General features: G+C 40.0%; 2 protein-coding genes across 2 annotated transcripts in view; one reads left to right on the top strand and one right to left on the bottom strand.

Moving 5' to 3' along the window:
• The window catches only part of LOC118687340 (translation initiation factor IF-2-like), a 22852-nt gene extending 14066 nt beyond the window's left edge, over window positions 1-8786 (bottom strand). Inside the window, exons 1-2 of the mRNA XM_036384264.2 lie at window positions 8774-8786; window positions 7038-7985 (exon numbers count right to left, since the gene is read on the bottom strand). Coding sequence (XP_036240157.1) covers window positions 7038-7985; window positions 8774-8786 — 961 coding nt within the window. The remainder of the gene's footprint in view (window positions 1-7037; window positions 7986-8773) is intronic.
• SRP54 (signal recognition particle 54) lies at window positions 7560-23178 on the top strand. Its single transcript, XM_036383673.2, has 16 exons — window positions 7560-7690; window positions 11154-11262; window positions 12627-12718; window positions 13300-13384; window positions 14292-14396; window positions 16044-16110; window positions 16197-16254; window positions 16941-17091; window positions 17979-18127; window positions 19509-19609; window positions 19715-19801; window positions 20207-20280; window positions 20480-20588; window positions 21360-21530; window positions 21992-22087; window positions 22717-23178. The coding sequence occupies exons 2-16, from the start codon at window positions 11185-11187 to the stop codon at window positions 22806-22808; spliced, it is 1515 nt and encodes a 504-aa protein (XP_036239566.1). The 5' UTR covers window positions 7560-7690; window positions 11154-11184; the 3' UTR covers window positions 22809-23178.
• The last annotated feature ends 1510 nt before the right edge of the window (window positions 23179-24688 follow it).

Raw genomic sequence — 24688 nt, forward strand, 5'->3', positions numbered from 1 at the left:
AAACACTGCAAGATGAATCACAATCATTTGTTTATGGAGGAAGTCTGAGTGTGTAGTGTTTGTATTTTACTTCAAAAACCGGTTCCACTGGATTTACTCAACATGCATTTATAAAATTTAATTAACACGTTGCAAAAAGCCTCATTATCACCCTGGTGCTAGTCAGCCTTTCTACAGAAGCTAAGAAAACATCACAAAGCCTCACACCAGATAGAGAGCACCGCTACACCAACATCTGAACACGCTGGCACTGCAAAATACAGGATTGAAGACAAGCAATGTGTGATTTCCAAATGACAAGAGAAGATTACATGTCACTGAAAGAGAGGAAAGAAGAGAATTTAGCAAAGGCAACCATAGCAGCAAGCACCTTATGGCCTTCTAGATATAGACTCCAACTCACAGAAGAGAAAAGCAAATATTAACAGCTGTGTTACTGAAAACAAGGTTGATTTAGTAATTCAGCATTTTTAAATAATACTAGAGAACCAAGTCAAGGAAGAAGCACCACATCCCTAAAACTTTAGTATTGCCCTTTTTGGCTAAATAATTTGAGAAGCAATATGTGACCTCAGTATACGAAGTAACTCAGAAACTCAAAATGTTATTTCTGTCCCAAAGCATACATAGTTATTGGTAGAAAGTAATTGGCTTTTTGCAACAGAAATATAACCAGAGTTCATTTTATAAGTTTAAGTCTTTTACACTGGTTAATTGAAAGAAGCTTTGAAGTTCAATTTTAAACAAGGTAAGTCTCATACTGTTTCACAATCCCTAGTTTCCCCCACCATTATTACATTTCAATGACTAACAACTTAGAAGTACTTGGTATTCTTCTTGAGACCTCTCTCACAGCAGTATCACTTGTCACAAAAAAGGAAATTAATGCTAATTCCCACAGTTGATGATTCATCCAATTATAGGTAACATCCCATTTTAGTTTTTCAAACAGAAGAGTGGAAAAGATTTTTGGTATGGTATCATTTCAACAAATAAATGCTAATGTGAAAATGCAACGCTATTTTTATCTCTTCTGAAAGGATATTTCAGTTGAATAAATCACTTCTACAAATTTGGATATGAAGCCTTGTACTAAATTACTTTTTCACACAAACACAAAACCACATACTATACTTGTCACATTGCAGAAACCCACATTTTCATCCTTTTTAAAGATACTCGTTCCACTTTACTTTCATCTGCAGACTGAAAGGAAACATTTAAAGAATCAAGTTTTTTCTTATCCTGTTTCCTCTTCTTGTCTTGTGAAAATTATCATCTGATAACTTTACCTAGCATGTCAGAGAACATGCTAATTCCTAGATAATAAAGTACAAGAAAATGCTGGACACACTTGGTCTGCTCCTAAGAGTATGATGAGAAGTTTCTTCTCTGTACTCAGAACACTGTACTAAAGCAGCACATCCTCTGTTATCAGTTAGGTTGACTTTGTCAGATACTCTTCCCTCACTGCCTGTTAAAAGCCTGAATTTACAGCACTGACTGCCCTCAACTTTCAAGTTACAAGACTAAATTGTACTCCAACCTCTTAAAAAGCTGGTTTGCTCCCAGTACAAGTGAATCCATAAAAAAAAAAAATTGTACTTAATTATATGTTGTTTATCCTTAAATTAGAAGATTTGCAATGATTATTATTCAATTACTATTTTGAGTGATACTCTTGATATTGAATATTTTGAGTACTGCAGGAACAATCAACAATTCAGACCAGTATATCACTTTGAAATCTAAGCTTCATATTTTCTCAGGAAATGCATAGATTGGAAATGGTTTGTAGAGTGTTTTATTACACTGTTGCATGAACTGAAAAAAATTTAGAAGTTTAGAAAAAAATTTTAGAACTGAAAAAAATTTAGAAGTTAGTATCACAACAGTAATATTTACCCATGATGGAAAAATATTTCAATCTTAGACCCCATGACAGAACACAAGAAGCATAAAGGGTCTTATCCCTTATCTGTGCTTCACTGACACTGACTGAGACACAGGCTTTGTAATCTGCATTTAAGCACTAAGTACAGCAAAAGCATTCAGTAGTTGCCAGTAGGTAGAGTGGTTTGGTGACTTCAATCTCAAACTCAAGATTCAGATTCCTGTATTTACTTCCCCTGATTCCTGTGGTGCTGCTCATGTACACAGATAGCTTGGTCAATTCACTGGTTATCTCCTCCAGCATTCATTCTTACCAAATGCAACCTTGTCTGCTACTGAAAATTTTAGAAATCTGGGCAGTGGAGGCTCACGTGGGAATTTGCCCCAGCTCTACATCAAATGCTGGGACCCAGCTGAGGGGGATTGTCAGGGGGGTTTCCCAAGTGGTTTGAATTAGCTCTTGGGCTTCACCCAGGTTTTCTTAGCCGGAACTTCTGGAACATGGTTATTGCAAAAGGATATTAAAGCATTAATCATGCTATTATAAAAAAGTTAAGACACGAAAGGTTCCTGTTCTTTTTTCCAGCTCTTATTATTTAATTTTCTTTAAGATCTAAGACAAACTCAAAAGAAAAGCTGGAATGCAAGTCACCGTGAAATGACGTAGATCTCACTGCAGTGTGTGGGAAGAGCTGGCTGATTGTGAAACAGCCAAGCAGTGTTGCTAAGCAGCTGCTTTAAAACACTAACGTCTTCTTCCATCACACATAAAGATTTGGAATTTCTAAAATTTTCAATACAAAAAACCCCACATTCGTAAGAAAAGGAAAAAAAACCTAATAGAATCTTTCATTTGCTTACATTCCTGTAATTACCAAGTAAGGTTAGTCAAAAATCATTGGAGTGAGAATTATGTTCAATGTTCTTTCAGTTCAAAATATGTAAGGCTTTACGTTAGGTCAGATAACTCGCTTTACTATAAACCAATTCGAGTCTTCCATGGAAGTTTGTCAGTAACATTTCATGCCTTCAGTGCCTGAGTCAGAAAACACCAACTAAGTTACAGTAATAAATAAGGCTGTCTTTGCAACAACACTAATCTTAAAGGTCATCCACCTTATGCAGGACTTTACTCTAAGGATGCATGTACACTTTAATTCAGAGAGAGGTGTCAAGAAGGAAAAAGCCTGACTCCAGCTAACACTGGAATCATGCCCAGTTCTCCTCAGCTGGAGGTAAAAGTATAAATTCAACATCTTGACAGAAACAGGAATGGGATACAGGAGGAGAAGGCAGGGAACTGACACCCCACAGAAAAACAGTTTGTCTGTGGAGATACCATTTTTATTTCCATTTATCCTATCCTAGTTTTCATTCACAATATTATCTCCCCATCCCTACCACTTTTTTTTTTTTCTCTTTTGTTCATCAGAGGTTTGTTTCCTTCCCTACATCTGTATCACCAAAGACTAGGCTTTTATTTCTATGTGGCACAGAGATCTGGTAACTTTTTATGTCTCCCATAAAACAGTCTTCTTTATGCACAGAGAGAACACTACATTCCCTAGCTGTATTCAGGGTACAGCAACAGAAACCTCTACCAGCTCCTCACTATCCTCAGTCCAAGCACTATTAATTATCACAGGATTAGCTAGGTATTAAAATGGGCAGTATAATTATTCAAATGCAACAATTCTGAGAGGAAAAAAAAAAAACCCACACTAAAAGTTACTGCCAGTATGCAGCCACAGAAGCAGCTCAGAGAAACAATACTAAGAGAAGCATCATCAAGAGTGTTATGCAGGGGACATCACAGAAAATATTTGCATCTCTGAGGAAAATGCAAAAAAGCTAAAGGAATGTGACCTGCAGGACAAATGCCTCTGCTCACTTACTGTCCAATGCTGCAAGAAAATAAAACCAGTAAGGTACAGATACTGATCTTGTACTCTACTCCTGTCATCAGGGTGAAAACTAGAAATAAAGCAGGACATAGCCATCCAGACAAAAGAAATCAGAAAAATAGGAACAGGTTAATGACCCTAAGAGGCAGTGAAACATATATTGATTGTTTAACAATGAAAAGTTTTTACACATAGGTATAAAGCTTTCTAATTTCCACTCTTTTATCATAAATCTACATGCAAACATATATGTATGTTAGAGAGGGAGACTGCAGCACCTTGAGAGAGCACAAGAACTGGGTAAACATTGATATTTTTCCACTGGCAACTTCTACAAGCATTAGCATGAGGCCAAATTCTACAGGCTCTAAATGTCTCCACAAATGTGGCAGTCAGGGAAATATGATTAGTCTAAGTCACACATTCTAAATTACACACCTTGGAACAAATGTGGTTGCCTACAGTTCTATACTGCATCAGCAATTCACAAAATACAATCACAACATGTAAGCAAATGCTGAGGATACAGATGACTAAAGTACAACTTGATTTCTCAGAATATTAATTAATAGCATCCAGCCAGGATATTAACAATGAGCATTTTTTAAAGAGAAAATTAGCATAAAATATTATCAGAGCACAAGCCTGTAAGCAAAGAATCCTAAACCAAAAAAGATTCTGAAGATGGCCTGACAAGGAGACTACAGAAATGAAATTATATTCATTACTTCAGCTGCTTGATCCTGATTGCCCTGTCCACTCTTCCCTGATCTGCAGCATATGAGCTGAAAAGCCATTGAATGGCAACCGTAAAGCTAATTATGTTTAAAGATGATGCACATATAGTGAAGCAGCAGCCATCACTATTGATGCAAACAGTATAAAAATAGAAGGACACAGATTGCTCAGATGTACCACACACACAAAGTAGTTCAAGATTTGGAACCTAATCTACTCTTTAGGTTGCATCTTAATTATGAAGAGCAAATATGAGGCAAGAATATATGAATCCTTTCACTGAAAGACCTAGGCAAAAAGCTAGATCATTAAAATTCAGAAAAAATATTTGAGAGATCATAATAAAGGCTAGTGACCATACCATATCATCTTTCACAGAAACCATCTTTAGTAAGTTTTGGAAGCTGTAACATAAAAAAAATATTTAAATGTATTCACTGACAAAGGATTTTGGAGTCTACATAAACTATGCTCAAAACATTGGCTAAAAATTCCTATGGCAGAAGTAAAACATGATCATAGAATTGAAACAGAGAAAATAGTAAGCATTAGTTTCCTAACTGAAACAGTTCAGCATTTTCAAGTTTCACTAGTAAGCTCCCATGTGCTTTGCTGTATCTGTAAAGGGGTCAGGAAGCTGAGAAAGCTCTATATGCACACCACACAAACTAATACAGTGTGTAGGAGCTGCAATGATTTATGTTATGTGAATAATCAATATGAATGATTGCATGAGAAATTGAATGAGATTTTTATATATTAGAGCATATGGTGTAGAAGAAAACCACTTCTAACAAGATTATTTACAGTAACCCAAGCACTGTTTAGGAAGTGTCCAGACAAGACCTCAAAACTGGAAGGATGCAGTACTGCTTACAGCAGATTGCTCTAGCATTATGTCTACACACACACGCAGACACATGCATGTGTAGACAGATACATACACGTAAGTATGTGAACATACACACACAGAAAATAAGAATGTTTAATTGCAAGTAACACTGACTACTTCCATCAAAACTCAGCCTTCACGTTCTAGGGAGGCCCATGTCTGCTCTAGCCGTGAAGGCTGACTCCCAGATGCTCTGGAACGTTCGGCGAGGTCTCTCCTAGGAAAGAGCCCGCTGGGTGGGAGGGCCGCATGCCTGTCACAGGCAGCAAAGGCTGCTCCCAGCTGCTTCTCTTCCCACAAATCCAGCAGAGGGCCTGCTCCCCCTGAGAAGGATCTGTCCTGCCTCTCCATCTGAGTGACTGCGGGAGCTACAAACCACAGAGCAGCACGGCGTGAGCTCGCAGCTCCAAGTACCTAGACAGCTGGACAAGTCCTTGGTGTCAGAGCTGCCCTTTGTGCCACGGTCCCTGTGTGTTGGTGCTGGCTCAGGAAGTTGTTTTCACCCTAAAGTGGACGTGCTGGAGCAAAGACCCAAACAAGAAGCATAATCTGAGCAAAGCAGGGGAAGTACTGTATTATATGATGAATTTCTGCTAACACACCATCATCAGGGTAGGTTTACCATCCCAGGAGACAATCATTAATAAACAGGACACACACACATACTGGATCTTGAGACTGGGCCACAATATTGGAGGGGTCTTCCAGATTCCTATCTGCAATGGAAAAATGCACATATCCCCTGAGACTAAGCAGGGTTTAGACTTTATTCAGCACAGCACTATGTGACTATATCTTTAACGCACTGCCTATGATGAGGTTTTCCGTGTCATCTTTTGGGTTCAGTTGCAAATTTACAGCTTCTGCACTGACCCATATTTCCTTTCTTCATCTGCCACAGAATGCTTGACTGCAGCACGCTGATGAAATTACATCCAGGCATAAACAAGGGAGTAAACAGAAAGCTATGTTCACTTAAGGTAACATCAAGTGCGGAAAGCAGCGTTTGTAAATGAACTCAAACCGCTATTTCCAAACTCCTGAAAGACTGCCGTGTACACGTGTGAAGCTGCACAAGACAAGCCTAAGACCTAAAGGCGTCTCGGCGCGGCAGGAGCAGGGAGCAGGCTGGCTCCGCACGCCCGGGGCGCCGCGGGCTTTGAGGGGCAGCCCGTCCTGCTCCGCTGCCGGCCGCGCCCGCGCCGCCACACCCCCGCCCCTGCCACGGCACCGTGGAACGGCACGGCACGGCACCCGTGGAACGGCGTGGAACGGCATGGAACGGCACGGCACCCGTGGCGTGGCATAGCAAGGCACAGCACCCCGGACGGGCGAGCGCGGCCGCCCCCGATGGGAGCCGAGCAGGGCGGGCGGCACCGGCCGTGCTCTGCTCCAGCCGAGCCGTCGGGCCGCTACCCGCCGGTACCCGGAGAGCCACGTGCCCCCGGAAGGGGGCGGTACCCCGGTCCGGGCACGCCGCCCCTCGCCCAGGGTCCGCTCCCCCCTCCCCCGACCCTGGCTGCCGCACGGCGCCCCGGGCCCGACCGGCCGGCGGGGCCGAGCCAGGCCCGCTGTGCGGTGCGGTCGCGGCCCCGCTGTGCGGCGCTTACGGGTGTTGCGCATCCAGTGCAGCAGGCGCGGCAGGTCGGCGGCGCGCGTGCCCCGCACGGCCGCCAGCACCGCGCGCCGCGCCGCCGCCAGCTCCATCGCGCGCCGCCGCGGGGGGGCGCCACGCGCGCCGAACCACGCACGTGCGCGCCGCGGAACGAACCGCACCCTCCGCGCGCCCGCCCACCCGCACGCACGCACGCACGCACGCACGCGAGAGGGCGACACCGACCGGAAGAGGCCCTTTGCGCGTGCTCGGCCCCGCCCTTCGGCGCACTCTCGCGGCGCGTGCTCGCGCTGCCGCTTGGCGCCGCGCCCGGCCCCGCCCCCCGCTGACGGCGCGGCCGCGGGGGAGGAGCTCCGCCCTCCCTGCCCCGCCTTAAGGCGGCCCGGCGCAATTCCCTCCTGTGCCGCGCGGGGTGCGCGAGGGACGGTTACATGGTGCCACCTTAACGACGCAGCGGTCCCGCGCGCGCCCCGGAAACGGAAGCCAACGGGGGCCTGTGGGGTGACGGCCAGTGCTGACGTTTCCCTGGTCGGTGGCGGCCGCCACTCCTCGCGATCCAGCGGAGTCTCGCTGGGCAGCCTCGCCCCGGCGGGCTGGGCTGGGCTGCGCTGGGCACGGCTCCGCCGCGGGCCCCGCGCCGCGCTCCTGGTGAGTGCACGCGCTGCCGCTGTAGCCGCTCCGTAAGCGGGACCGCCACCGGCCGCGGTGTTTGGTGACGCGGAGGGGCCCCCCCGCCCAGTCCCGGCGGGGAAGGAAGAGACACCGGTGCCTGCCGACCCCGGGAGGGGCGGTGGTCTGTTCTGCGGCAGCCCGGGCCGGGAGGGGCCCTCAGTCCGCCGGAGCTCCGCGGGAGCAGTTCTGGGCCTCCCGGACCCGGCCGCTGCCGCCCACAGCCACCGGGACGGGACTCGCCCAGCCGGGGTCCGCCCGCTGTCCGTGCCAGCTCAGGGCAAAGGCAGCGGCCGGGCACGTACACCGGGCTCTGCCCTCATCACTTTTTCCGAGAAAACGAGGGCATTGGGCTGTAAGCGAGATAGCCGTTCCCGGCTGCTGCCTTAGGGGCGCCTTCCCGTCGTCAGCCGGGTAATTTTAGAAGGTGGAAACTCGTGAGTTGATGTTGAGCTTGGCTGCCGTAGCTCGAGGCATTCCCAGCTGTGAAACAGCCGCTTCTCCCTTACAGTGTTAGACTTGCAGTTGGTCTTAATCCGTGTATGTGTACATGTAGTGCAACTTTATTGTACAGTTTTTAAGTGTTCGTTTTGCTGCTTATCTTCTTAAACAGATGCTATCTTTTAAAGCAGCTGCTTAAACTGCTGTTACCTGTTAAGCCTATTTTTTTTTTTCCAAAACCCTGTACATTAGATATTGCTAGTTTAGCTAGAGTGATCTGGTTGGAGGTTTATGCTGGGTGTGGGTGGGCAGTCTGTCTCCTCAGAATTGCTTCACTGCTGGCTGGCTATGCCTTAGTAAGACGTGCACTATTCCTGCTGCGCCTTTGTCCCTGGAATGCCCGTTTGTGGTCGAAGCACAGAGCTCTTGGGGCTGCAGCAGACCATGGCCTGGGAGCTCAGTGTGGCGGTGCCAGGCTGCTGCTGCTGGTGGAGGGGATCAGAGTGCACAGAGCTCGTGGCCGTGCTCAGCCCTGCTCTGTGTGTCTGTGGGGTGCTGCGTTCAGGGTGGACTGCCCAGAGCTGCAGCTGCTCAGCACACGCACCATCTGCACTGCAGTACTGCTAATGCCCATCTGGCTATCTGCCAGCCCACACTGGCTACCTGCTAAAACATCTTCTGTGTCTTTTTGTCTGGAGTGTGTCTCTCAACTTGGATGGACTGTCACAAGTTCTATTAATTTCTGTAATTGACAGCCCTTAGAAATTCTGATAACTTATGATTTTTTAATATGCTAGTAATAGCAGTTTATATAAAAATGCTTAAACTCATCTCCTTAGCAAAGGATTTGAATTATTCCTGTTGTAAGGCTGTTGGAAGAAGCTTTTGGAATTCTGCAGAGGAAACATTCATTTATTAGAACATAATTAACCTTCTGTATTTGGAGATCTGTAGAACTCTGAAACTAATTTTAAATATTGAGTATTAACATGACTGGTATGTTGGTTATCCTACCAAATTTCTTAGCGAATATATCCAAGTTTTATAGTTAAGTGCTGTCACTGGTTGCCATTTTAGCAGCTCAAAGCTTACTGAGGTGCAACACGGTTTTTAAAAGTTTGGAGGCTTTGTTTTTTCTTACACATTGTGATTATCACAGAAAATTATCTGGAAAACGTTTTGAACATCTGTCTTGCTGAGACTGTTTGGTAGAACCTATTGAGGTTTAAAATGCTTTTTTAGAATTATTCTGGAATAATATGACTTCTATGCCTTGTAAGGAAACCTTGGAGTTTTACCACTTCAGATAACATGTAGAAGTCCCCTTCCAGCAATGTAAGCAGATGGACATAAATTTCTATTAGTGTACTGTAGAGTACATTAATGGAACAGTAGAGTACAGTAGAGTATTTGCAAATACTCTGCTGGCAGAGTTCCTTAAGAAACACAGACTTGTTTTTTAAATTAATATTGAGATGGCATTTTAATGGATATCACTGCTTGTACGTTCAATGTACATTAAATCTAAAATGTGTAAATATGTTTGTGTCATTTGCCGTACCCAACTCCTGTACTTACACTGGATTTATTTATCCTACATCTTCTGAAGCTCCTGCAGACTTTGTTCTGCATTGTGACCTTAGTATCAGGGGAGTGTGGGTTAGCCTGGCAGGTATTTTTGGGGTTTTGTTGCTGGTTTAACCTACCAAGTTGGTAACAATAGTAACTCTCAATTAAACAAAGCAGTCTGGAGGTTGGCTTACATGGGAGCCTTGTTTTAGCTCTTTTGGAATATATGTTTTATTATTTATAGGCAATAAAACATTTTAACATTTTAAAACATTTTAAATGGTGCTTTTTGGGGTTTGTGCAGCTGATAAATCTCAATGTGTGTATACAGTGAGCTGCTTTGTCAGCCACATTGATGGCCAGTATATTAAATAAAATCAGAATGTAGCTAGTGGTGCATTCTTCATTTCAATAAATGGACTGGCTTTTGTTCTCACTTGAGGCAGGAGGAAGTCCCAAAAATCTTTGAAACTCTCATCTGTTTTGATTACAGAGACTCCCATTATTGAGAATTTGGCTTTCAGTACTGAAAGGAGGAGCTCAAATGTGAGATTCCAATTTGGGCTATGAGCTAGGAAGTAGTTTCAGCTGAGTACAGGAAAGCAACACTGAAAGTGGAAGATAAACATGAAGTATTTGAAGTGCTTCATTTCAGCATTAGCTGTGGTGTTGCAAATTTTTGCTCTTCAGACAAGTTTTGGTTTGCCCTTAATCAGAATTTTAGGTTGCCGATTCTACCAGGTGTTCTCCTGAATATCTTGTCACCTAATATAGGGAGTGGAGTGGTTTTGCATGTTGACTAGAATGTGTACCCTTCAGAAATTAACTTTTTATGGTTTTCTAAGTGTAAATTTTGGTATGGTTTAGGCTTGTATGTGAGATTTGTGTTTCTAGTGAGCAAAAATAGTCTGTTTTTCCAATACAGCCATTAAAAAATACAGTATTAATGTTGCTTATTAAAATGCAAGTATGTTTCTAGGGTTACTGAAATGGGAAATTCAGCTTGATTAATGAAAGCTGGATAAAATGCGACTGATAAATAATGTTGAATTTTGCTAGCAAAGTATTTTGCTTCTGGTCATACTGTCCTTGCAAGATGCAGTGTTTCTAGGCTGTTTTGCTTGATTTTATTCTGTTATGTAGCATGTTGCTGATAAGAGGATAAAAGGCAGCTGGCATTCTTTCTGGAAGTCTGTCTGGACTGTTTTGTTTGTTTTTCCATGGTGAATTCAATGCACATTTATTCTACACAGTGAAATCCTTCCTAATTGAAGTGTGGTATCTCTGTTTTTAAGTAGGCCATGAGATTGCCTAAAATTAACTTCAGGCCAATATTTCCTAAAAATAACTTTAAAAAGTAAAACTTATGCACTTTCTGTGTGAAAGCATAGCTTCAACTAGTTTAAAATGTTATTTTAAATTTTTTTTCCAGATCCTTCTGAGTCGTACTTGAAGCCGCCAAAATGGTTCTGGCAGATCTTGGAAGAAAAATAACTTCAGCATTGCGCTCACTGAGCAATGCCACAATCATCAATGAAGAGGTATGTCGTGTACAAATGTCATGGCACTAGCACTGGAAAAGTTCTGAGAAAAAGTTCTCACAGGCTGATGAGAAGCTTGAAGTGGGCTACCTAGACTTTCTTTATCTTCAAGTAAAATTTCTGCTAAAGGTTTTAACCCTCTAACAGTACTGCCAGAAATTAAAACTAGATTTATATGTGGGTCATCACCTCAGACATAGTGGGTCCCATGGTCAAAGGTTCCTTGAGCCTGGTGCTGTATTTAGGGAGATTAGTGTCCTGTGGAGGCAGTGTGTGCCTAAGGGTGGATGGAAGGTAGGTGCCTGCTCCGGTTTATGTGTGTGTGGGACAGGCAGACTATGCAGATGTGTATTAGGCTGCTAGAAGCTGAGATGTGGAAGAACAAGTGTAAGGTTTGTTGTCTGAATTGCGAGGAATGTGTTGTGTTTGCTGCCTTTATGTTCAAACCAGTGCATGGTTCTGGAGTTTTGTTTGGCTTAGCATGGCCTGTATTTTCTCTAAGTAAGAGTTTGGAAATAGAACTCAGTGTGTTCTGTCATAGAAGTTCAATGCAAGATGGAAAACTAACTAATGTGATGGTTTCAAAGTGTCTCTGAATACATAGATTGCTAGAAATTCTTTTCAGGTGGAAAGATGTGTGGCTTAAAGTAACTAAAAAATCGGCTAATTAAAAGCTGTAGGGTTAGAACTTACGCATAAAGAAAATGTTTTAATGTATCTTCTGCCAGGAGAAAAATCCTCAATTGAATCAAATGCAGCCCAATTAATTTTTTCAGCAATGGAAGCTTTTATTCTGCAAGAGCTCAAGATGTGAAAATGAGGCCATTTATGCAGGTGTTACTTTCACAAAAATCTTTATGTTCAAGACTTTGAAAACTCAGAATACACAGGGTTTCTAGCTGAGGCACCTGCTTGCCTAAAAGGCATACAGTCAGAGCAGCAGTCCAGTTTCTGAAAATTCAAGTAGCAGGGTGTCCATCTTTAGCTAAGGAATGCTGTAACAGAAATGGTGTCGTGATCTGAGGTGGTTTTTTTTGGTGTACTCTCTAAGGAGGGTCTTGTTGCCATATGAGCTGTGGGCCATAATGCAGTAAGAAGTGTTTTGTGTTAGTGTTCTATAGTGTGCAGTTGTTACAATTGAGAACCCTTCCCTCTCAGATTTAAATTGTTTTTATGTAGGAACAAATGCACAGACTTTTTTTTGTGACAGTTGATTTCATGATAGGACTACATGCATTTAATTTGTGAAAACTGTGGTTATATCATAAATAGACTTTCACATTCTTATTTTGATCTAATAGTGGCCTAGTTAATCTCTGTGTATTGTAAAACAATTTTTCTGATTTTTCTTTTATATTCCAAAGGTTTTAAATGCTATGTTAAAAGAAGTATGTACAGCATTACTGGAAGCTGATGTTAATATCAAACTTGTGAAGCAACTTAGAGAAAATGTCAAGTAAGTGAAATAATCAAAATGCATTTAACTTTTGATATTTGTAAAAGTTGTAATTTGAGGTTACAAAAGAACAACTAATTTATAACTTAATATGTTGGGGTTTTTTTAGAAGCACACAGTTTACTTTGAACAGGAAAACAGCTGTTTGAACTAAATGTTTAGCCAGTTCCATCAAAAGAGTCTTTGGTCAAATTTAGCCATTTATTGCTGTTACAGGCTTGTTTCAAAAATCTTTTGCTGTCGTCAGTTGAGTCGTCTGATAAACAAGTTCTTCATTATTTCCTAGACACATAATCTTCACATGTTCTGTGCTGGCTATAAATAAATCTGTGTATGTGACTAGCACTATTACTTTGCCTATTTTCATATTAATTTAAGTAAATACAAGTCTGAAAGATGCATTTTAGAAACCTGTTATTGTGCTCTGCATAAAAATGTCTCCAATGTGTGTCACTTCTTAAGTACATCCTATCTGAAGACTCAGAACAAATCAGGATGCTGTTGCAGTTCCAAAAACTCTATTACTGGGTTCAAGTGATGCTTTAAGTTATGCTAGTGTTCCATGCTTTTCTCAAACTCAGGTCTGCAATTGATCTTGAAGAGATGGCATCTGGCCTTAACAAAAGAAAAATGATCCAGCATGCAGTCTTTAAAGAGCTTGTTAAGGTAGGACTTCAAAATTCTGCATTGCATCACTTTCCTTGTACAGTCTGGGCTTGGAAGTAGTGCAGTAGCAAGGAAAGCTTTTAGGTGGTTATGTGGTACCTGCAGTCAGGTTTTCTGATGTGAAAGCACAACTGCAGTACTGCAAACAGCAGTATTATCATGGAAACTGCATCCTGGGCATTTCTCAAACTAACTTCAATTTAAGCTTTGAGTTCAATTGTTCTTATTCTTCAACTGAAATGTAAAGACAAGAGTAAAGTACTGCTAGCTTCTAGACTGCCTCTGGTTGTCCCAGAATACAGCTTTGCTACCCTAATGTTCCAACTATTGATAAGCCTTTGGAAAAGTGATAAACAACAACCCAGCAGCTCAACACAACATTTCTCATTAATCTGCCTGCTTGGTCAAATCAGGGCTTGAGTGTCTGTCTTCTGCCCTCTTTCCAATTTACAGTGTAGTCATTTGCTCCTCTGTAGTCTGTGCCCACAGATATGGTGGCTCTCAGGAGCGTATCTACCTTCTACTCATTTCACAAGTGAGGCAGCAACCCTACAAAGCCCTCTGTGCTGTAGGATTCTCACTGGAAGAAGCCCATCCTGAGCAGTGACAAGAGGGGTGGAGGTCACCTTTCTGTGTTGGTTGTTACCCTTGTGCCATATATACAGGCCACAGCCTGACTGTGCTTGGTGGTACAAAGAAATTAACACTGTTGTTGTTGCAGAATTATTATGCAGAACCTTATAGATACCTTGTAAGGACTGTTGTTGTTCACAGTAAATCAGCAAAAATCTAAGCCAAATTAAGATGAGACTGTGCAAAAACTGTTTTTCTCCTTTGAATATGAAACCAGGCACCTAACATTACTGTGACACCAACTGTTCTGTGCTTTCTGTGCTTTGTTTTTCAGCTTGTAGATCCTGGAGTCAAGGCGTGGACACCTACCAAAGGAAAACAGAATATTATAATGTTTGTTGGTTTGCAAGGAAGTGGTAAAACAACAACTTGTTCAAAGGTAAATGCAGGGGATCTCTTTGCATGGTTTTTGGTTGGTTTGTTGGGTTTTTTTGGATTTTTTTTTTTTTTTTTTTTTGCTTGGGGAAGCTGGTGGTCATTGGGCTCCTTAGGTAGGTTTGGCTTGTGATCTGTGCTGGTTTTGTTAGTAGGAAAGTTCTAACTCTCTACATATGCAGAGATATGTTTGCAAAGGGGTTTCTGAGATGAAATGAATGTTGAAAGTAAAATTCTTTTGGGACAATTTATGGCTTGTAGGACTTCCTTCAAAGATTTTTAAACTGAACTCTTGATGAAACAATACCCTATAAGAGAGTCTTTATTTGTCCTTGTACTTAGTTAAACCACAACATTGTAGTTCACTTTCTAGGTTTAAAACTAAATACTAAGAATGGGTGTTCATGCCATTACTTATTTAGAAAAACAGTGGAATTTGGCCTTTGTGTTAGATACAAGGTATCAGTTAAGTGTAAGTTGATGGGAAACCTCTTCCAGCCCCAGATTCGTTGAGGAAATTTGTGTTTGTATTTTTTTAAGGCTAAAAAAAGAATACTCTGAATTGACATATGTTCACATCTGCAACAAGGCCTTCCCTGTTTGTTAGTGTGAGGTCAAACAGCATACCATTCCTTGTGGGATTGTCCCCCTTCATGTGACAGGAAGTTGTAATCCCTGCTTTCCATTTTCCAGGAACTTCCTGGACTGTTTGTGCTCCGCTGTGTTGCTTCTCCAGTAGATGTCAGGGTAGTTAAAGTCCCCCCCAAGAACCAGGGCCTATGACTTTGAGGTTGCTTCAAGCTGCCCATAGAAAGCCTCATCCACTTGCTCCTTCTGATCAGGTGGCCTGTAACAAACACCCACAACAGCATCACTCTCACTAATCTGCCCTTTTATCTTAAACCATAAGCTCTTGATTCACTGATTCACCCCAGGACAGAGCTTGGTACATTCCAAGTTGTGAGGAGAAATTATCCTGTGGAAAAAGACACATCTTCATTGTTTTTTGTCATCTCCTTTTGAGATGCACATATAGTGAAATATTCAGCATAGCCTGCTCTGATTTCAGAAGACTTTCTTAGTGCTTATGTAGGTGAACTTTATTTTGAACATTTGTATTTGGTCAGTGTTTTGTGAATATATGTAGCAGCCGTGAAGCTGAGTGTTGTAGGAAGGTTAAGGATTCTGTCCACTGCTTTAAAACATGTCCTTTCAATGGAAATATCCTTGTTCCTCTGAAAGTACAAAAACATAGAGCTGTACAAGTTGTAGCCATTATGGTACTGGATATTGAAGTATTGCATTGGGTAGTTTCTACATGCTAGTCCAATCTGCAGTATTAACACTAAGAAGAATTCAGGAGTTAGTAAAATGGGAACTTAAGTTATTTGTAGTCATTCCTAGAGATTGCCATTTCAAGAAATTGAAATCAGAAGCAGAGTCAAGCAGGTGTTTTCATCTTGCCATTAATAATTATTTATGATATGCTTTCCTAAATAATGGCCATGCTAACCATGAACAGTCTTACTCTGTGGCCTCACTTACAGAAGGGCTGGCTTGAGTTTGTGTCCTCTGTGTGTGCCTTGAGGCTGGTAGAAGTGTCATGTCAATGGGACTTTGGTGTAACTACTTGTTTTGGGTTTCATTTCAGTTAGCATACTTCTATCAGAGGAAAGGCTGGAAGACTTGTCTAATATGTGCAGACACATACAGAGCAGGTAACACAGACTTTAATGATGTAGTTCTCTATCTATAATATTTGAAGATTTCCTTAAGTAGTCCCTTGACTATACCTGTCTTACAGGTGCTTTTGACCAGTTAAAGCAGAATGCCACAAAAGCAAGAATTCCCTTTTATGGGAGGTAAGCTTCTTTCAGAAACACTTAGGAGAACAATTCAACTCAGTTATGTATTGTTCTGTTCTGAACATTTTGCACTAAACCCCATCTAGCATGGCCTAATTTTTTTCATTTTAATAATATATTCTGGGTAATACTTGCTCTGATCAGATGAACATTCTGTCCAGTTCAGTATATTGTCAGGAGTAGCAGGTAGGATAGTGTACTAAGAGATCAGGTGCCCAGGAATAATTCCCTATGATGCTTACTCAATGTATAGCAGCTCACAGACTTTTACCAGACATGGCCAGATTTTTGAGACGTATCTCACAGATCAAAGGATATAATTTTTGGATGCTTAATTTTTATTATCAAATAGAGACAGAGGTGGACCTGAAATGTCTTTTTATAAAGCAGTAAATAACTTTCCCCTAAGATTTACTGAAGGTGAACTGTCTAGATGCTCAGCTAAATCCTATTTGAGAGAGGGTCTTGTAGAACTTACTGCTGCTTCCAGCAGGTGAGACAGACTTCAGGCTTTGTGCTTCAGTTCACTGAGCAGTAAGGGTAAATGGCTTAGGAAGATGTATTTGTAACCAATTTTTGCTTTACATAAGAGGAGTTCCCTCTTGAAATCCAGATAGACTTATAGTTAACAAGTTTATAGTCAAATGATGAAATTCTGAATCTTTGTTTCTCTTTTTGATCAGTTACACAGAAATGGATCCTGTAATAATTGCCTCAGAAGGTGTTGAGAAATTTAAGAATGAAAACTTTGAAATCATCATTGTTGATACAAGTGGACGTCACAAACAAGAAGACTCTTTGTTTGAAGAAATGTTACAAGTTGCTAATGCCATAGTGAGTAGTTTTGAGAAATACAGTAACTTGGCATTTGATGACAGTTGATTAATCTTTATCCTAATGTTCTGTGTGCATTTTGCTTTAACTCCTAGATGATATTAGAAATTACAAACAGATATGAATAAGAAAAGGCTAAACGACCAGTGCTTGTTAGTTTTGTGATGGTTTTAATTCTTCTATTCTTCTGATCAAGGATGCTTGTGTATAATCAGACTGCCATTCCTGCTTTAACTTTTCCTTTTCAGGATCTTTGCATTGAAAAACTAGATGAAAGAACCAGTCTGGTCTGGTTTCCTTTAACTATGAATACTAAACTTTCCGTGATTGTCACAAATAATTGCACTGAGACAGAGAAGATGATTGGATAACTTTCAAGAGTTTTGATATGTAAATGAAGTTGTTGTTTCTATGGGTTTAAAAAGTCTGGCTATTTGTTTGTCTCTGTGGTCTTGCATAACAATATGACACTTCCCACACAATTCCTGGTAATGCTAACTTATTTTTAGAGGAATGGATGTCTTAAATATCTAAATGTAAAACCAAATTGAAGATGTTAGTCACTAAGTGCTTGTAGATACTAATTATCTTACTGGCTCAAGATACTGGCTAAAATCACTTGAATCATAACTAATAAGCACAAGCATATTAAATTGTAATATTTTGTGTTGTAGATGAGTCATATAGTCATTCAGCATCAGAATTTTTTAAATGGTCCTTAGATAATACTGTTCATAAAACAGTGGTCCTGTTTTAAACTCTAGCATACAGCTCTTATATACTGTTATTGCAGTAAGTTCTGCTCTGAACCTATATAATAATAATAATGCATGAATATTGTTTAGTAAAGCAGGAAGTTATTATTTTGTGTATCTCATTTCTCCTAGCAACCAGATAACATTGTTTATGTGATGGATGCTTCCATTGGCCAAGCTTGTGAAGCTCAAGCTAAAGCTTTCAAAGACAAAGTAGATGTAGCTTCTGTAATTGTCACTAAGCTGGATGGACATGCCAAAGGAGGTGGAGCCCTTAGTGCGTAAGTACTAATGGGGTATAACAGTGTCCAACATCTGGCTGTGCACAGCCAGCTGTGAAATGTGTTAGTGTCTCACAGAAACCTGTCCTGGGGAGTGTCACTGTCACACTGCACAGAATCTAAGTCGGTCACAGTCACACTTAGATTCTTATCCTTCTTCTGTGGGTAGGATCACCTGCTGATTGTACTTAACATCAGCATTCAGTGATAGGATGTATTTTCAGTACAGCAGTTTGTATTGTCACAGGTCAGACTTTTGTCTTCAGAAGTCAACATCAAGCAATATTCATTGCCTATTGTGTATTAGGCATTTTTCCAGAAAGATAAATTTGGGCTCAATAGATATGACTTAAATGAAGAGTTTTGCATATCAAGAGATTTTTTTTCCAAAAGGGGAAAAACTGTACCTCATCATATGTGACCTTAAAACTACAATGCAGATCAAACTTCTGGATTGGCAGTGTCCAGAAACTTGATGAAAAGTTGTCTGCGGTCATACTTAGCCCAATTCCATTCTTGTTGGACTTTCCATGTCCTGTATCTTGGCAGAGTTTTGACCAGAAAATGCTACATTTTATCTTCAGCCTTATATGATTGTTTCAACTGCCTTGCAGTGCTACAGCTTGTTTAGAGCTGAGATGTTTGATCAAAACAGTCAAAATAACTGCCCCTGACTTCCTAAATCCCTGCTTGTCTTTGACCTGAAGTGTTAGAGTTCCTACACTGCCATGTGTATTTTGCTTTATCTATAGCATAATGTTGGAAGACTAAAGCTTTTGGTATTTTCATTTTGCTCTTGTTCGAGTTGTCGTATGCTTGTGTGCTTTAAGTGTGCTGTATTTGCCCTGTACTGTCTGTGGACTGGAAACGAAATTTTATCTAAAAGATAGTGCCAGTGTGGTGGAAAGGTTCTAAGTTTTCTTATGTCTGAGTTTTTTCCTGTGTTGAAAATGAGATTGTCTTTTGTATGAGGTACCTTGAAGAAATTGTAATCAATGCCTGTCATCTGACAGTATTATCATTAGTATCACTAGTATCATTAGTATGTATCAGTAATAGCCCAGTATTAGGATAAACTGGAGATGATTTATTTTCCTTTCTTTCCTCTCAAGTTTTTTAAACTCAGCAGTGAAAATTAGCAAATTCTGTTTCTGATTTTTTTCCAAACAGAGTTTGTATTTTATTAACTACTAATTAGAGAAAAATCTTTTTAACTACTCTGAGCTAAACACCCAAGTGCAGGGTGTTTTTTCATTAATAATTTGAGGAGTAAGGCAGATACTTCAGAGAGAATGCATAGTGTTGATGATGCCTAGCTGATTATAGTATAAAAGATGAATGGTGTTTGAGAGGCCATTTCATAAAATATATTTTATTGCAGAGTTGCTGCCACAAAGAGTCCTATTATTTTTATTGGAACTGGCGAGCACATAGATGACTTTGAACCCTTTAAAACACAGCCTTTCATCAGCAAGCTGCTTGGTATGTCCAATGTACAACTGTACTTAAAAGACACTTAGAACTGGATAATGGAAAGTCAAAGTGTATTTTTTTAATGCTAATTTCAGATCTGTTTTCTTTACCCAGGTATGGGTGATATTGAAGGATTGATAGATAAAGTAAATGAGTTAAAGTTGGATGATAATGAAGCACTCATAGAAAAGCTAAAACATGGTAAGTTATTCTCAAGGTCTGAATTGCAGATGCTTTACAGTGACCTGACCATGGCAGGTGCTCTGTGACAGAGACCACTGAGTTCATTTGTGCTGTAGACACAACTTGTTCATGCTCAGTGAAGAACAGATTTTCTTTCTCCAGTAAATGTGGCAGCCAAGTAAATTGAGTTGTGTTTTTCAAACAAAAGTCTGTCAGACTACAACTGCAGAAAAACTAGCTTAATGGTTCAGCATGTGCCATCTGAAACTGCTTAGCCATATGAAGAGTGAAGAGGTTTATTTATCTACTTACCTATGTAGTATAATATTTACCTTATGAATACAAAGAGTAATTAAAAAAGGACAGTAAGAGCAAAATGCTGGTGTGACTTCCGCTAACTTTTCTTTTGTTGTTGTGCTTCAGGTCAATTTACATTAAGAGATATGTATGAACAATTCCAAAACATCATGAAAATGGGACCATTCAGTCAGATCTTGGTTAGTTATCCCCAAAATAATTTTATTTTAAAACTTTTAATTGAAATTTGTTATAATCTGCGTTCTGTTTTTAAAAAGGTGAAATTATTTGCCTACTGCAGTATGCAACTACTGAACTAACAGTTGCTGTCTATATTTTTTTCTGCTTAATGAAGTTAGCTTTTCTGACACAGCTTTTGTTTCCCTTTCTTGAAACAAGGGCATGATCCCTGGTTTTGGAACTGACTTCATGAGTAAAGGCAATGAACAGGAATCAATGGCAAGGCTAAAGAAACTCATGACTATTATGGACAGTATGAATGATCAAGGTAATACAAATTTCACCCTCTGTTTTTTTTTCTTGATTGTTAAACAAGCTTATTTAGAGAGATGTTTCTGGAAAAATTCATATTGCAGCATGTACAACGACAGAAAATGACAAGAAATATTTAACATTCTTGGGAATCGCAAGGAGTACATGTGTCTCCAAATTGCTTCATAAATCTAAATATCTAGAGATACTTTGCCTGTTGCTGCTCTGTCTTGTGTAGAGTAGGTGGGATTTCAAATAATTTCCATTCTATTGGAAATCAATGTACTTTTATTCATTGTATTGTAACTGTTCATAAATTATAAATGCTATACTTGTAAATTGATAAGTTATGTTAATCTTTAATCTGGCATTGCTGTCTTTTTTCTACTCACCCTCAAATTTACTTGGTGACATAGCCTGGTCTCTGGAATTCAAAGTGTTGTTTCTATTCCACCTAGAATTCCTTTAGTAGTATGCTCTTACCCTTGTGCTAAACCCATTAATATGGCTTAAGACCAAGTATCCCAGGAGCATAATTTATTCATACAGCTTTTTTTCTATCACAGTTATTAACATATGAAGAGCTTCTTAGTATTACTTCCTAGAATATTATGTCTCAGTGATTTATGTAAAATTTTGCATTGTCACTTTTAAAACTTAAGTATTTATTCTGTGTCTCAAAATTAAATTCTCAACAGTGAAAACAGGTTTGATGTTTGTTACCAATTGTAACAGTTTTTAATGTCAGTGACTCAATGGATTTTTCCTTTCCACACTGTAATTGCAGAACTTGACAGCACAGATGGTGCCAAAGTTTTCAGTAAGCAGCCAGGAAGAATCCAAAGAGTAGCAAGAGGCTCTGGTGTTTCTACCAGAGATGTTCAGGAGCTATTGACCCAATACACTAAGTTTGCACAGATGGTGAAAAAGATGGGAGGCATCAAAGGGCTTTTCAAAGGTAAAAACAACTCCAAACCAATACCAAAAACCCCACTTTAAAATTTAACTAAGGCGGGAGGTCACTTGATGTGTGTACACAGAGGAAATGAGAAAACACTGATTAGGGAGAGGAGAAGGTGAGTTGTAGCTTGCTCATTTTCACAATGTTTGAAATTTCTTTTATGTCACTGGTAAGAGCTGCACTGTTCTTCATGACAGCAGTGTGTAACTTAGCAAGGAAAGCTACTGTATTTCTATCAATGCAGATTTGATTGCTATTACAGTACTAACACTTCAGTCTGGTTTGTGGAGTGCAGGGAGTGTTGATCCTAAATGGACTTTTAGTGGCTGATGTAGTAACTTCTAATAATGGGCTCATGGATATGAATCTAGAATTGGGAGGTAACATTTGGATTTATTTTATTTCTAGCACCATTTGTTAATCCACTTTCTTATGATTGCTCTTTTCTTTTTATTTAGGTGGTGATATGTCCAAGAACGTAAACCCATCTCAGCTGGCCAAACTGAATCAGCAGATGGCAAAGATGATGGATCCAAGAGTTCTTCATCATATGGGTATGTGCTGACTTTTTATAGCTTCAAGAGAGGACTGTCAGTTATAGCGGAGCATTTGAGATACAGAAGTGAGGAAGGGGATGAGAGACTATCTGCAGTATATATCAGTATTAAGTATTTCTGGGGTTTTCTAACAAGAATCAGAAAGTTGAGTCCAAATACTTTGCACTTAGCAGTGCTTAATCTAGTCTTTCGTTTGGATTCAGCTCTCAAAATGAGTACTTGCAATGGTGAAGGATGTCTGTGGTAAAGCAAATCTTCCTAGACTTCCCTTCTCTTCTAAGATTTGCTCAAGTGATTAAATTTGACAAGAGCAACTTTAAATAAGGACTCCCATAACTGAACCTTCCTGATTGATAATAGTCATTCCATCAAGTTTTTTTTCTTCTGTCTAGTTCTTAATGCACAAATCATCTTAAAACCTACTGAAAGCCTGGTGTTTTGCAGACCTTTCTGTAATTACTCACTCCATTCTTTATTTTCAATATCTATTTCAACCTGGTTTCACAGTTAGGGCTTCTGCCTTTGTATATTACTGGAATAGTGTGTGTGCAGTAATGATGCCTTGAGCAAGAGACCCGTGCCTCAGAGTTCATTAACACTTTCATGTTCTCACTTATTTTCTGCAGGTGGCATGGCTGGTTTGCAGTCAATGATGAGACAATTTCAACAAGGTGCTGCTGGGAATATGAAAGGCATGATGGGATTCAATAATATGTAAAGAAGCCTTAATACAAATGGACTTGGTTGACTCTACATTGCAACTTCAGTGAATGAATTCGCTTTCTTCCTTCCTTTTTACAGTGATGAGAGAGTGGTCTTTTGAAATCTTACCCAGCTTCTCAGTTTCTACATCTAATTCCTGAAAACTATTTTTGCTTAAATTAGTTCCTCTCCACTAATAACTGATGGCACAAAGAGCAATTCAATAAAACAAAATCATGATGTAAAATTTTAATATTTAGAGACACTTTTTAATCGTTTACATCAAATGGCAGCCATTATATTTGTAAACAACCCTGATCTTTGGTTATAGTAACATAAAATGTCACAAATATACTGTAAAATAAAATTTAAGTGGTTATAAACAAGGGAATGGCCTGTGTCTTCAGTTCCTTTTAACTGTCCTTTTAGTGTGTAATGAGATTGTTTTCTTAGTTTGATTTTTTTTTTTTTTTTTTAAAGACTGTTGTAACTCATGCTTGGCATAAATATGATAAGAATAGCCCAGTACGTAAAAATGTGCTGTTGGTGCTCATCTGTGGAGCATTTTTAGAATGTGGATGTGCTGTGCTCAGGTTTGTACAAGGCTTTGTCATATAGAATTTCATCATTCTTCCCCTATACACAAAGAATCAAGGGACTGAAAAAATGCAGGTGTGCAGATACCAAACTGTCTTGTATACTGAAGATAATCTTCATACCAGGCTGCCAGTTAAGCAGTTCCTTTTTTCTGGAGGTAATTTCTAAAGCATATTAGGCGGAATTCTGTGCTGGTACTGAACTTTAAAACAGAGAGAGCTGTAATTAACAGAGCATATTGCCCCAACTCAGCTACATTCTAATCTTAATTTCCTATAGCAGTTTAATATTTCAGTTTACTCTGTTGATATAAAAAGGGTAGAATCCACAGGCACAATTCAGAAACTAGGTAGACCAAGATGAACCTTGAAATCTAGCATAGATCTTGTACCCTTATCTTAGGGTAAGAGGGTGTATTATAAACTTTAATATACTGCAGTGTTTAGTGTGTAAATAGACATGTATTGCTGCTGTCTAGATAAAAGTTAAATGCAGTAGTTAAAAAAAGTGGGTCCCTCTGTCAACCAGTTCTCTGAGATGGCAGCTGACAGGGAATGCCTAATATATGACATTAGACTCTTGCACTAATAAAACATGAGCTATGCTGTAATGTAGTTTATAATGTGAAACTATCTCCTGCTTAATTAATGGTATGTGTTCAGTATATGGAGGATGCTGAAAAATCTTCACATATGCCATCTACCTAAGTCCACTGCATTAATCTGCACAAGGATCAGTTAATTTGAGTCTTTGTATTTTAAACAAAACAAAATAATGAGTCCTTGCATATCACCAGCTTTTTGGTGTGTGAACAACAAGCTGGTGATAGTGGTGTGCTTATTGGTTCTGAAGTGGTGTGCTTACTAAAACCTGATTTTTCTTTTTTATAGTATTTTCAGTTCTTGAGCAGTATAAACCAATGCAATATGTAAAACCATGCAGGAAAGAGTATGAAATCCTGATTTGAAATGCAGTCCCTAGGGGAGAGTGGATGGTTAATGCATTTGATGGAAATCAACCATGAATAGGGATATTGAGGATGAACAGTGAAGCACTGTGCTCCAGGACAGGCTCAGTCAGACTGTCAAGTTACCAACAATTTAACTCTATTTTCAGCTTGTGGTCTACATTTAGTTTTAACTTTTAGTTCACCATTTCCAAAGGAGTAAAACTGCAACCAGATACAAAGAGAGCTGTCACTAGCTGAGTGTTGGCAGAGACAAGGGCACGTTGAGAATGCATTTCCTTTTAAGTATGTGTTAATTGGTATTTCTAAGATATATGCTGGAATTAACAAAC

This window comes from Molothrus ater, chromosome 6 (genome assembly GCF_012460135.2).
Source record: "Molothrus ater isolate BHLD 08-10-18 breed brown headed cowbird chromosome 6, BPBGC_Mater_1.1, whole genome shotgun sequence".
Lineage (NCBI taxonomy): Eukaryota > Metazoa > Chordata > Aves > Passeriformes > Icteridae > Molothrus > Molothrus ater.

Coding starts and splice junctions, on each gene's coding strand:
- SRP54 (XM_036383673.2), top strand. CDS start 11,185: ATGGTTCTGGCAGATCTTGGAAGAAAAATAACTTCAGCATTGCGCTCA. Junction 11,263..12,626: donor CCACAATCATCAATGAAGAG/GTATGTCGTGTA, acceptor TATATTCCAAAG/GTTTTAAATGCTATGTTAAA. Junction 16,255..16,940: donor AGAATTCCCTTTTATGGGAG/GTAAGCTTCTTT, acceptor CTTTTTGATCAG/TTACACAGAAATGGATCCTG.